Source organism: Fonsecaea pedrosoi (assembly GCF_000835455.1).
Source record: "Fonsecaea pedrosoi CBS 271.37 unplaced genomic scaffold supercont1.1, whole genome shotgun sequence".
In the NCBI taxonomy this organism is placed as follows: domain Eukaryota; kingdom Fungi; phylum Ascomycota; class Eurotiomycetes; order Chaetothyriales; family Herpotrichiellaceae; genus Fonsecaea; species Fonsecaea pedrosoi.
This window is the reverse complement of record NW_013550615.1, coordinates 5,107,492-5,120,639: the sequence shown is the minus strand read 5'-3', so window position 1 is coordinate 5,120,639 and position 13,148 is coordinate 5,107,492. Positions and strand designations below refer to the sequence as shown.

The 13,148-nt window shown below is 51.8% G+C and overlaps 5 protein-coding genes across 5 annotated transcripts; all 5 read right to left on the bottom strand.

The window, feature by feature from the left end:
- Positions 1-67: 67 nt before the first annotated feature.
- Z517_01871 (uncharacterized protein) lies at positions 68-2,382 on the bottom strand (the record flags this gene model as incomplete). The annotated part of the gene is made up of 5 exons (XM_013434827.1): positions 68-475; positions 544-613; positions 719-1,352; positions 1,472-1,772; positions 1,912-2,382. 5 exons carry the CDS (start codon positions 2,380-2,382, stop codon positions 68-70), a joined length of 1,884 nt encoding a protein of 627 aa, XP_013290281.1.
- A 744-nt stretch (positions 2,383-3,126) lies between these two features.
- On the bottom strand, positions 3,127-4,751 carry Z517_01870 (uncharacterized protein; the record flags this gene model as incomplete). The annotated part of the gene is made up of 6 exons (XM_013434826.1): positions 3,127-3,258; positions 3,357-3,851; positions 3,931-4,014; positions 4,094-4,202; positions 4,296-4,560; positions 4,655-4,751. The coding sequence occupies 6 exons, from the start codon at positions 4,749-4,751 to the stop codon at positions 3,127-3,129; spliced, it is 1,182 nt and encodes a 393-aa protein (XP_013290280.1).
- Positions 4,752-5,173: 422 nt separating this feature from the next.
- Positions 5,174-7,835, bottom strand: Z517_01869 (uncharacterized protein; the record flags this gene model as incomplete). The annotated part of the gene is made up of 12 exons (XM_013434825.1): positions 5,174-5,315; positions 5,428-5,744; positions 5,833-5,936; positions 6,025-6,163; positions 6,241-6,277; positions 6,351-6,450; positions 6,576-6,789; positions 6,842-6,997; positions 7,103-7,187; positions 7,272-7,434; positions 7,536-7,622; positions 7,721-7,835. The coding sequence occupies 12 exons, from the start codon at positions 7,833-7,835 to the stop codon at positions 5,174-5,176; spliced, it is 1,659 nt and encodes a 552-aa protein (XP_013290279.1).
- Positions 7,836-8,614: 779 nt separating this feature from the next.
- On the bottom strand, positions 8,615-9,165 carry Z517_01868 (uncharacterized protein; the record flags this gene model as incomplete). The annotated part of the gene is made up of 5 exons (XM_013434824.1): positions 8,615-8,656; positions 8,712-8,738; positions 8,792-8,818; positions 8,889-8,897; positions 8,950-9,165. The coding sequence occupies 5 exons, from the start codon at positions 9,163-9,165 to the stop codon at positions 8,615-8,617; spliced, it is 321 nt and encodes a 106-aa protein (XP_013290278.1).
- A 732-nt stretch (positions 9,166-9,897) lies between these two features.
- Z517_01867 (uncharacterized protein) lies at positions 9,898-12,634 on the bottom strand (the record flags this gene model as incomplete). The annotated part of the gene is made up of 2 exons (XM_013434823.1): positions 9,898-11,186; positions 11,242-12,634. The coding sequence occupies 2 exons, from the start codon at positions 12,632-12,634 to the stop codon at positions 9,898-9,900; spliced, it is 2,682 nt and encodes an 893-aa protein (XP_013290277.1).
- Positions 12,635-13,148: the final 514 nt, after the last annotated feature.

The window sequence follows — 13,148 nt, the reverse complement described above, 5'->3', positions numbered from 1 at the left end:
GGAGAGATCATCTTTTGAAGGTGTCGACCTTTTGAGATAAATCCAAAGTCAATACTGTCTTGCTTCTTCAATTCGCAGACACCTGCTGCTGCAAAAAGACTGCCGTGGTGGCCCTCTCCTGTTCCAAGTCGCGATTGCGGGCATTTTCTTCCTCGAATCTCAACCTCTCTTTTTCCCCCTCTTCGTATTTTTGCTGCTCCTTCTTTCTTCTCTTCTCTTCGGCGATCTCAATCGGATTCTCAACAGGGACATACGAGTCGAGATACTCGGTGGTGCCCTCCATCTCGATCTGGCGCCGGGAGAGGCCGTTGCCGAGCCATTCAAACAGCTCGCCCTTGACCTCCGGGCGCAGTTCGAAGTCGAAGTCCTCCCAGCGCGGGTTTTCAAACACAAAACTCCCGTGCAGTTGAGAGCCCGGCCAGATGGCCAGGAGACGGCCCTCGGGGCTGTTCTTGTGTCTCCACCACGCGCGGCACTGGTTTGTGGCACTGTCAGAAAGCAGTCACACATTATCGAACACACGGACAGTTTTAATTTACTCACATTGGCCGCGAAGATGGTGGGCTTGAAGTACCGATCGGCATATCTGCCGAATGATTTGATGGCCTCTCTCCTGAACGTAGGAAAAGTGGAGTGGTTTCACGGTTAGCACACGCCTTGATCTCTAGAAATGACAAGAAAAAAACCGAAGATACAAGGGATTCTGGGGAAGACGTACTTGGGAAGCATGCTCTTGTACCACTCTCGCTGGAGTTTTTGGATGCACTTGATCATGTACTTGGCCTCGTTTTCCAAGAACGGCACCGCGGACCCCAGCCCTGGTCCGCCGTTGGGGCCCAAGAAAATGAAGTAGTTGGGCATGTTCTCGGGTGCCATGGACAGATATGCTTCAGGAATGTCGTCCCATTGGTCCCGGAGTTGGGCACCACCCTTGCCAATCACCGGGAAATGCACCTTGTAGACACCGTCAAAGCCGGTCGCGCAGATTATCGTGTCGACAGGCCTCTTGGTCCCGTCATCGGTTTCAATCCCATCACTATACACCTGCTTGATCGGGGTTGAAACGAAAGACACGTTGTCCTCGACCAGCGCCTCGAGGTACCCCGGCCCGGGGGTCAAGCGACGACAGCCCGGCGGGAAGTCGGGCACCAACTGCTCGTAGATCTCTGGTTTCTTGGCCAATTTGGTCTTCATGTGCTCCTTGCAAAAGTCCCAGAGGACCTGCATCCCCTCGGTGTTTTGGTAGAGGGCCTCGACGGGCCGATGGAGGATGTTTTCAATCTGTTTCCGGTACTCGATGTACTCCTCTGGGTTCTTCTTGAACCGCTCGAGATCCGCAGCGGGCGTTATTGCTGTGAGGAAAGCAAGTATATATTTGTCAGCGCTCAAGACGTCCCGGCATATTGAAGCTTTCCAAGAGAGGCAAAAAAAGAAGGGGGGGGGGGGATAATTGTCGACGTGGGTAACCTACGGTCACCATTTCTTTCCATGAGGCCTTCGCCACCAATCCCAGCTGGTGGGATCCACGTCTTGCCTTTCATGTAATGATCAACATGGGCCGCTTTGGGCTGGATCTTAGGGAGGATCTGGATGCCGCTGGACCCCCCTCCGATCAACGCCACCCGTTTGCCGGTGAGATCGTAGCTGGGATCATAATGGGCGGAATGGAACATGTCGCCCTTGAAGTCTTGTAGTCCTGGGATGGCCGGCCACTTCCATTGGTTCAGGATGCCGACCGCAGAGCAAACCACGTCGGCTGAATCCACAAACTCCTACACGTCACGGGTTTTTGGAAGGTCAGAAATGCCCCCGGTTCCTGTTGAAAAAAGAAAAAGAGAAAGAGTGAAAGAGAAAAGAAAACAAGGCTGGGTTAGAAATTTTGCAGATATGCAGTGTCATCCGCCTACTTACCTGTCCTGTCTCTGCATCCTTGAGCCTCACGTACCATTTGCCCTCGTGGTCGTTCCACTCGGCGCTCACCACCTCTTTCTTGAACTTCATGTATTTCAGTGCGTCATACTTGGTGGCCACGCGCTTGAGGTAAGCCTCGATCTCGGCGCCGGGGGCATAGTAGCTGCTCCACTCTGGATTGTGTTCGAAGGTGAAACTGTAGGCGTGCGAGGGAATGTCGCACGCGATGCCCGGGTAGTTGTTCTCGAACCACGTGCCCCCTAGGTCGGCGTTCTTCTCGTAGATGGTCAAGGTCAGGTTCTCGATGGCCCGTGGGAAGAAGATGCCGGCGATGATGCCCGACATGCCCGCTCCGATCACAATCACCTTCATGGGCCGCGGCTTGTCGACCGGACGGGTTGCGAAATCCAAGGGGTCGACGTTGTCGAAGAACCCTGGCCCGCCCTTCATCTGTTTCTTAAAGGCATACATCTTTTCCCTCCACTTCGTGCCCTGGGTGTGAGAGAGAGGATGTACGTGTATATGTGTGGTCCGATGCGGTTTGGTGTTTGGTATTTGAAAGGGAAGGTATCTTGTAACTCTGCGCCACTGCTGCTTGCTATGCAATGTACATATACCCTCTTCCATAGGTAGAACTACTTGTTATGTGTTCCCCCTCTCTGCACCGTCGTCGAATGGACCCACACTTGACCGACAATAGATCCACTAAGGCTTTACATGCGAAGGCACAGCTCGCCACTGTGCCGAAGTACATGTCACATAAAGCGGGGTCTGGGGCGAGGGAGCGGTATATATGTAATCGTTCGATGACTTTGAACATTCTCCAATCAACAGTCTAGAACCATGATCCTCGCTGCCGCCGTGTATATCTAACCGAAAACTGTGTAGGTATGTTTGTCATTGTCGGAGAGGTTCCATGACTAAAGAAAATACGGGGTTTGTTCGTTGGAGAGACCTGTCAGTTCTCTCTCTATCTGTTACTTTGTGTAATGGGTCTAGTTGACCCTTGGCGACATCCTGGGTATACACTTGGACACGTCAAAGCGCTCGCTCACGATAGTTCCGGTGATCAAAGAATCACTTCACACGAGGAATTCGAGGCCTCTTTATTGGTTCAAGCATCGGTGATGAGAAGTCACTATTCTCATTTGGATAGTTCATCTATAGAGCGTTGGTCCAGCATCAGCATCATCACGTCTGGTGATGGTCAAGGTCTCAACCTCCCTTTCCAAAAGCCTTGTAGACCTGCTCCTCGAAATTAACGTTGAATTTTCCCGCAATGGCATCACCAGGCGGCATGATTTGCAGGAATGCCGTCGCCGCGATCCCTGTTTTCCGGTCGATCCACTGTGTCAAAAGCAGGATCGGCATCGTTAGTAAACAGATTGATTGATAGAACGTGGGAAGATATGGGGACAAGAATAAAGGGGCTGGAGAACTCGTACCCAGATCAAATTCGGCGCGCCCGACCACTGCAAAGTCCCGGCAGCTCGACGACCGGGAAAGGCCTCGAGGTTGATCAGCCCGGACAGGCCGTGGTCGATCTTCGCGTCCGGAGGGATAGAGGGACCAAGGACAGGCTTATAGGGTCCCTTTACCATGTCATCCAAAGCCTGTGGGTGCAGCATTTGGGGAGAAAACATCTCATCGACGCTCTTGGAGGACAGGATGGGCCCTCCACCATCAAGCAGCGCCGACAGCATTTTGATGTAGTCATTCGCGCTGCCCCAGACTCCGTGGCCGCCCATCTCCACGGGACTTCCTTTGGGGACGGGAATATCTTTGGCAATGGCCTGGCCGGTCTCTTGTCGTTCGAAGCCTTGGACGATCTCGTTGGGGGGGAACTTCAGCGGGTGGAAGGTCGTGTGGGTCATGCCCAATGGCTCCCAGATGTTTTTGCGGTAGTAGTCCTCGAGCGTGGTCTTGTTGAGTCTCGCGACCTGTCACCGTGACATTCGCAGTCAGCAATCTGGAAGCCGTGACCACCCACCCTGTTACCGGTTGCTGGTTGAGACATACCACCTCAGCGGCCCAGTCAATCCCAGCTCCGTAGGTCCAGCTTGTTCCCGGCTCAAAGGCCAGGGGCACCGTCTTCATGGGGATCTGTCCTCTCATTCCATCAGCTTCTCCTTCTCCTGTACGCAACCCATCCCGTAGTCCAACGGGCTGTGAAGAAATTTACCCCCGTGTTGTCCAGAGTCGTGTATTTCAACCCGGTTGCCTTGGCCCATTTGGCCAGGGAAAATGGCATAATGTCGTAGCCGAGACCACTTTGGTGGGATAAGAGCAATCTGAACCCGTCCACCACTCAGGGCGCGAATCAGTTTAGACTGAACTGGCAAAGACGACATGACTACCATTGGGGGTTTGTTCGAGAAACCAACCTCAGGGTGATTTTGTTCTGCCGGGGCTTGGTCGTGGGGACTCCCTTGTCATCCTCGCCGCCATCAAGGACCTCCAGAGCAGCCAGTTCGGGTACATGAGGCGCAATATCGTCGTCGAGTCCAATGAGGCCTCTCTCCACCGTCTGCATCGCCGCGACCGCGCACATCAACTTGGACTGAGAAGCCAGCCAGAAGAGGTGATCGCCTGTCAGGGGCTGATCGGGCGCCGAACCCACCCCGCTGACATGTTGATACAGGATTCTTCCTTTGCAACATCAGGTAGATTCTCAGCGTCCAGAGCACTTCCATTTCAAGGAGTGGGCGTATGTCACAACCATATGGCCCGGGAAAATGCTCACCTCCTCTCCCAACGACGGTGCCAATGATCGAACCCGTCACGAAGTCACCGTCCTGCTGGTTCGTAGCCCGATCGATCAATTCCGTGATCCCCGACATTTTTCTGAGCGATGAATGTACGAGTCGGTCAGGGTTACCGTCTTCCAAGGCAGCTCTCTCCCTTTGTTTTTATTTTGGTGAGAGGGGCCTTCGTCTTTGCTCGCTAACCCACGTGATTGTTGTAAACCTACCGAGTATTCGATGACCAACAATCTTATTAGCAATGGAATAACAGGCAGAAACGCCGCAATCAATCTTGGTTTGCCTGGTGAACTTATGCTATCTTGGTTCTCTCGTGATTTGTTATTCTTCCCGTCCGGTCTGCCTTCAAGGAGACGAAGAGGAGTCTACTAGCGTCGGAAAGACCGTACACACCCAGGTGAGTGTGCCATATCTCCCCTTCCAAGAGAGCGCTTCTGGCCCATTCGAATGGTGGCCATGCAATCTTCTACGACATACAGTCGAGCCAACTCCTTGTGCGACTACTTGAGGTCCGCGGCTGTCCAATTTTCTTTGAAGAACTCCTCTGTGTAGTTCCCCCATTGATCAAGCTCTTTCGCAGTGTCTTGGTATAGCTTTCGGATAATATCGACCTTGTCCTCGCTCCGAGGCTTGATGGTACATCTGAGCATTTTTCCAAATCTGATTAGCCCATGTTTGATATTTGTGCCGACTCCAACCTCGAGATCTGACCGGGGGCTCTGATGTACTGAGGTAGAGAGTGTGTTGTACTTACTGGAACGGAGCAGGTCCGACCACCAAACCCTCGGTCAGCGCATCTCTCTCAACGGGGATTGGCGCCCCTTGCGCGTCGAGCTTGTGGTGGAATTCAAAAGCCCAGAGCAGCCGGGCCATAGTTATGAATAATGTGCGATCCGCGACATGGGAGCCCGGGCAGACCCTTCGTCCAGCGCCGAAGGTGAGGTGTGGCCTCTTTTCGTAGTTCTGGGTGATGGAATAGGCGTCCATGCCAGACTCCTCTTCCGGGAACCGCTCGGGGTTGAAGTCGCGTGGGTTGTCGTATCTTGTCGGGTCGTTGTTGATAGTCCAAACCTGGCCAGAGAGCATCGTCAGATTATTTCTCTCCAAGAAGCATTCTCTCTCCAATGCAACGTGTTGCCGCTTGACTGCTCACACTTACACAGTTCATCAGTCCTGTTCCGGCAGGGATCGAATAACCCATGTAGACATCATCTTTCATCGAAGCATGAGGCATCGGCCCGCCCGTGAGTGTCGTGGGCTGCCCTACTCGCCTGTCAGACGAGGCTATGTGCACACTGGGCAGCCGAAACCGTCGACGCCCCGTGTCTCGTGCATTCAGAGTAATACTCACAGCGTAGTGTCTCCTCCACACATCGTCTTAGATATGGCATGTTTCCACGGTCGGTCCATTCAGGTAGTCGTGTCGCACCCACTACCGAGTCAATCTCGGTCCGCGCTCGACTCTGGACTTCGGGAAACAGCACCATTGCCTGTAGGAAGGGTCAGCGCTAACACAGAGGTAGGCATCAGATCGACGTCTCCCGATCCGCGGGTGATCTCGGCATACCTTGACAAAGCCCAAGAGGGTGTTTGATTGCGTATCTCTGAGATAGATGCTGTCAGTAGGTGATGGCTACCAAACAGGGAAGTGGGTCAGGACAAGAATGTTATACACACGTTGCGGCGGCCCAGGCATGACCGGAGTTATACCACAGTTCACGCTCGCTCAATTGGTCCTTGCCTTTCTCGTTGGACAGTATCATGTCACGACACAAGCCTGGGAGGTTTGGCAAGGGGGCCACCATCGTCAGCAAGCCAGTAAGGACAAGAACAGGGTGTTCGCAACGCAACCAGCAGACGATGGAAAACTGGTTGGAACTGCGCAGATTTGTGCGTTCTTACTTGGATAATAACGTCCTTTCTGGATGTGATCCCTGGTTTCATCGACGAGGGTCTTCCACAGCCCCACCTCCATTCTCTCCAACTCTCCTAGGTATCTCTTAAGTGGGTTAATCCGATATGGCACGGCTCGGATGATGGGTCGGAGGACCGGCCACCAGTCGGCCAACTGAAGGGAAGCTCCTGCGATGACTGCCCGGCGGAACCACTGCAAGATCTCCATGTTAGATACATCTCACATGTTGCCTATTCCTCGTGAGCATACTCACCTCCGTCAAGATTTTGACTTCTCGGATGTCAGCCGACGGGAATCGCTTGCCATATGCAATCGTCGCCCCGATGCTGATCGTAAATCGTTCAAAGTGGTGTCGAAAGTCATCCGGCGTCTCGAGCAAGTCGTGGAGCAGCTGAGCCGTCTCGAAATACTTTGGCTTGTCAGTATAGCTAGCACACGGCACTTTGGTCCTTCTCAACTCAATCCGGTCGATCCCGATAGACGTTGAGAAGCACCCCTGGGACTGTCGCCCTACCTGATATGGAAGATAGTTGTTGGCCAACTTAGAATTCAGACGCACGTGGTAGACTTTTCGTTGCCTTTTCCATACATCATCGTATCTGTATCGCACCAGTGGGACACAAGTGAGCTCATGGTCTTCATTTGGTATTTGGGGGGCCATGCATGGGATTCCTGGGACGTACGGTCGAAAGAATATGTTTAGATCATTTCCATATTCGCGAAACAGAATGTCCATTCGAGTTGAATTGTTCGCACTCCTCTTTTCCAACAGATCATGCACCGCGCTTGCTGAGCCGAGGAGGATGATGCGCTGGGTTCCCAGTTGAAGTCCCACGAGAGGCCCATCTGGTCACGCAGCCACGTTAGCCCCTTGTCAATGAAAGTCAGGCTCTGTGCAGTCTGTTCGGCCTGGTGTCGGTGTGCATGAGAGAGGACAGGTTACATACATTCCTGCGTCCACTTTTGGAACTGTAAGTGCATGTCCTTCAGCGGGAACTGGTGCAGATTTCCCAGAATTGGCAATGTACGAGGTCCTTGGGTAATAACCATCAGCATGGCACCAAATACATTGCCATGGCGGCTGTATATATACGACGCCTGGAACAAAACCAGAGAAATGAATGGTACTTACCTGGGGGAAAGTCTTTGGGCCTCATTCCCACTCGGCATAATTTGAGGGCGCCAAAGACCACGACGGTCAAAGCCAATCCGTATAGAATGAATGGTGGAATGCTCGGTCCAGCCATGGTAGAGAGTCTCCAGCCAATATCACTCGCTCGAAAGGTAACAAGTCTTGAGGGGCCGGAGTTAGAGTCACCAAATATTGTCTTTCATATATTGATTTTGACGGCTAGGGTGGTTGTTCATTCATTCCCTATATCAGCCATAATATGGAACAACGCGCCGGCGGCGGCAATCCCCGGATTTTCCCCAGAGTCTCTGCAGTAAGGCCTTACACACCGTAGCTCGACGCTTGATGATGGAGCCAAGTCATTGATTCCCTGACCATGCAAACCGTGACTAAATCAACTCAAATGCAGCTCGGCGCCATCAATCCGTAGTCGGTCACAGCTAAGAGATGCTCTAAGGAACCAGCCGTTTATGCACGAGGTTCTTTAGTCACCGTACAAATTTCCAATGATCTTCCAGAGGCGATGAATCAGGTGTCAGGGAAATGCGTCTGTTATCGGGACTGGATAGTCCCGCTGCTTCTTGGATTATGTGCACCAACCCACTCGGAGTCCCACAGCAACGTCCATTTTTCTTTCGGTTTGCTAGATCCAGGAGCAAGGGAGGGTGTCGCTTTGACTTGATAAAGTGCCGTCGAAGCACTTCTCTGCTGCCGGCGTTTTGCCTGCTTCTTCAGATTGGCAAGTCCGTCAAAGTGTATTTCAATTTTGTTGTCTATTGCAGAAGTTGACAATACTATAGCATTGGCATGCCATCCACCAAGCTCAGTTTGTATCGTCTCCTCTCCCACTCTTTCAGCCGCCCAAAACCTGAGTGTGAGCGCTTGAGTCTCGGGTCAGGGTATTTCGCTAGCACCCTCCAAAGTGTCCATAATGGCCTATTTTTCCTTTGTCAGTACGACACACTGTACCCGGTTCAGGAAATGCTTGTACCATGATGGAGGTGTGGATAATGGTGGCCTATTTTTCGTCAGTGCGAAACAGTTTACCTCTTTTTCAACAGCTTCTCGTACCATGATGGAATTGTGAGCCGTGGTGGCCTATTCTTCGTCAGCGTGGAACAGTTCACCCCTTTCCGACGGCTTCGCGTACAATGATTTAAGTTTGAACCATGGTGCCCTATTCTTCGTCAGCGCAATCCACGTTACCGTTTATCCACCGCCTCGCGTACCGTGATGGCATGGGGACTGTCCGAAAGGTGCCCCCACGGCTTGATGAGGTGGGTGAACATGAGGTATATGAAAATGAGGTATGTGTACGTGTTGCGTAGGATGGGCTGGCGGGGTAGGGAACGTTTGACGGGGCTGGAGGGCTTGAGATGTTGTTCTGGAGGCTGTGCCGTGGTATCTGGTCTTGTCGCGCAAGTTGTCGACGGATCGCGGTGCATGAAGCGAGCTGGAAGCAATAGGTTTAGGAACCGTATCGATCTTCTTAAACTGCGTTGGTGGATTTGTGCAAGCAGTCGATTCGGGCAAGGCGCTGCGCTTCGGTGTGGTCGACAATGCAGTTGCGGTTGGATTAGAGGAGGTAATGGGTTTCGAGGCGCTTGGTGGGCTGTCGTTATCGTCTGCCGGGCGCGAACAGCAAGAACCCATTATGGAGCTTTGATGCTGTGTCTGTGAGTGTCAAGTTTTCAATGGGAGAAACACGACACAACACATATCACGAGAAATAGTTGACAGAGATATGCCTTTGCCTGTTGGTAGAAATTTAAGTCTGAGTGACGGGTGGCAGAAGAGGAAGTAGAACAAGAAGAAGAGAAATGGCACAAGGCAGGAACAACGTATACGTGTCGATGCACCGCTTAGTTACACACAAACTACAAATTGTGTGCATGTAAGTGATAGCATTGAGTCACCCTTTCACCAAACACGCGTTGTTCTAGGCCAAACGCAACCACCCGCGAGGGACGTCAGAAAACATTGGACGGCCGACTAGGCACATTGTGGCAATTTCATGGGGGGAATTAAAAGAGGATGTCTACAAAGGTTGCAGGTCGATATGAGAGCGAAGAGGTATTCTTGCTAGTACCTTGTAAGATGGAACCTCCTTCTGAGGTTGTCGATATCTGCCTTTGGGTATTCAACGACTCGATAAGACGAAGTGACCATCAGATAAACTACAAAGACACAGTGCCTGTCCCCCTTCGGTGCACAGGCCTCACGAGCTCAATGCCTGAAGTCGTCTGTTCGGATAACCTCTGCGTGGAACGTTGGCCAGATTCAGTATCCCGCCGTTGCCGTTTGCGATCGAGTCGAGACGTAGAGTGACTCCTTCTGCGTGCCTTTCCGGTTGGAATTGACAGGATATTTCCACACGCGTGGAAAAGCCGTCGAAAGTTGATCTTCCAGGAGTTGTATCCGGTATAGATGCCCGCTGGCCGCCATTGTAACGGGCCCGATATAGTGGGAAGCAGAGCCTGTAAGGCTTCCCTAGACGCAACGTCGTAGAATCCCGCGTTTAGAGCCTTGCTTGCCACAGTCGCTGTCGCTTGCAAGCAATCGATATCATCGTCCGGTCTCTCACGCCATGATGGAAGGTATCCCGTCGTGATACCAAGATGAAGCTCGTCGTCATGGCCAAGATAGCCGGCAAAGAAATACCTCCGCTTCGCCAACGTCACTTGCGCCTTTAGATGTTCCTCCTGGTCGTCCGATCGCTGGACCCAAAATTCTGGGCATCGAAGTATGGGACTCTGGTAGCAAAGAGACACAAAGTCAATAAATGTGAAAATCGGCCAGCACGTTCTGATTCTGCCGTAGGGCCTTGCCACCCAGATAGCGATGCAGTAAAGAACCAGGACCGCGAACGCGCCGTAGAAGTTCGAAAGTCTGATATTGACCATCAATGCGTCGTTCCCAACCTCACCGTAGACAAAGACGCGTCCAATGATAACGTGGGTGAAGGTGCTCCCGGTAGCAAGGATAACACCCCATGCGATCCGAAAATTGCGGGCCACTAGTGCGTTGGCGATAGTAGAAACGGGGTCGGTTGAGAGATAGTCAAGAAGAACAGATTGTTGGGCCGAAGTTCCTTGCACTGAGGCGGCCATGTTTTGAATCGGTCGCATTGTGCGGTGATATTGGTCGGAGACTATGAATGTCGGTGAGAAGAGACCGAAGAGAAAGACGGGGAGGACGTTGAACACCAAACCTCGCTCAAAAATGCACAAGACTGCATTTTGCCGTCGAAGGTCGTCCGAAAGCCGGCACAATTTGGGTCGAAACGCAATCGGTTGGGAAACGCTCCCCTTGGCCCAATAGACAATAGAACAGATAAATAATGTTATACCTATTAGGAAGACTGGCAGGATGTAAACGTCGGTCAGGTAGAAGTTACCAACCCGAGGTCGTCTGTATTTCGAAGAGAACTCTTGATTCTTCTCTTGATCAAACAATTCGTTTACATCTAGGGCATTGGTTAGGCATGAGTTTCAATAGCATGAAACCACACAGGGATTTACCTTGAACAGAGCCATCCGGAGGAGGGGCGACATGTGATTCGAGCTCGTCTCCATCTTCCAGTGGCGCCACGGGGCTCTGCACTCGAATCCTATTGTATCCCACAGCAGATCCCTCAATCTCCGTAGCTGCGGAGTGTGACTGCTGCGTGGTGGCTCCAAGAACGGAAAGGGGTTCTGGGGCAGTACCGTGGTCGGCTGACGGCACGGTAGCACCATAGGGTTCCAGCGGAGTATAACGAGTCTGTGGAGCCAGGACTGTTCGTAACGAACGCATAGGAAAACTTTCCTCTTCACCATACGTTCGTGGATCACCCTCAGAATCCATTTCAGGTTGAGATTCTGCTGGTTCATTTTCATGAACTTGCAGACCACCATGAGCCATGGCCACTCGAGAATGTCCGCCGGCCAACGTTCCTTCGTTGCGGAAAAATCTGATACCGTGAACGATCAAACCAGTATGCCGTTGTCTCCAGTATCCGAGTCGCAGCGTGCCATATTTTGAGGGCCATTTCTCAAGGACTCGGATGACTTCTATTCTGGCCCGCGTAAGCTCAAGGCCAGTAAATGCGGGAAATATATTCGACCCTTGAACCAAAGAGAGTTGTGATGCAATGGAGCAAGGGCTCCATCGAAGACCAGTCTTATGGCGCTCCAAGTATACAATTAGACACACTACCGAGGCAAACAGAACAAGGTAGATTGAAGCCACAAAAGCACCGGATACCACGGAAACAGTAACCTGCCATCCTTGGATATCTTCCACGGGTTGAAGGAAACTGGACTTGAAAGGGGCCAGAAGCGCATTCGCGGTGAGTGATATCGAAAGAGTGAAGGCCAAGTATTCCTTCCGATGAAACATATACAACAACCGGCCTGGTCCAGGAATGAATCCAGGAAGAGTGCTGAGCTCATCGGAAGTATGAAGAAGGTTGTGGCCTTCTGGCTGATGGTCCGTGCTCACATTGGCCATTTTGACATATGGCATGATACGATAGTACTGCTGCACAATGGATCTGAATGCCAGGACCGTCACCGAGGCAATGACATTGGGAAGATAGATCCAGAGGTTATAGCTCGTTTGTGATTGGAAGCGGAGCCAACGCGGTTGTTTGCGCCCAACCACGACCAAACCAGTAACAGCAGCAAGGCAAAGGAAGAACCAAAGTGCAGCGACTGTCAAGAACCCCGTACCAAGGACAAAAGGTTTGAAATTTGGTTCCTCATAGCCATCAATTCCGTCAACATTAATGGGCGTGTATCGATCGTCCCCGGCATCCAGCGAAGAATGGGCGATGGAGGCGTCGTCACTGGCTGCATATGTTTCTGCGACACGATCACGACCTCGATCCATACCTGGATGAGCAAGATTGGGCGTGGACTCGTGGTAGCTCATGGTGACTCGACTATCTCTGAGATCCGGTGTTGGAGTTCTGTGGTTCACGTGGTGTAGATTCTTAGCATCATCTGTTGTGGTATTCGTCGAGACAAGAGCCTGTAAATGATCAAGAAAATAGCATGATCAAAGACTGGTTGTTCGAGAAGTAGAACAAGTTACTAACAACCTTGAGGATATCCTAGAATGTTATTTGATGCTAGAGTCACAGAGCTGAGAGCTCGAGAAGGACTCTTTAAACGACCAAGAGCTTCTTTTCTGCAGCCTTACTTTGTGTATGAGATGGCATGTTCGCCCACCAATTGACAGCTGCAAATGGATGTTGTTTCACAACGGACCAAAGGCTAGTTTATTCGCCTGCAGTAGTGGGAATTGGGGCCATCGTTGGCAACTTGATAAGGCTGAGCTAAAGAACATTGCTGTTCCCAGCCTCACTCCGTGTCGCCGGCCACTGGACTCCAAGAACGCTTCTGGAAACATAAAGCGACGATCCTTTCTTTTCAGAAACCCCTCA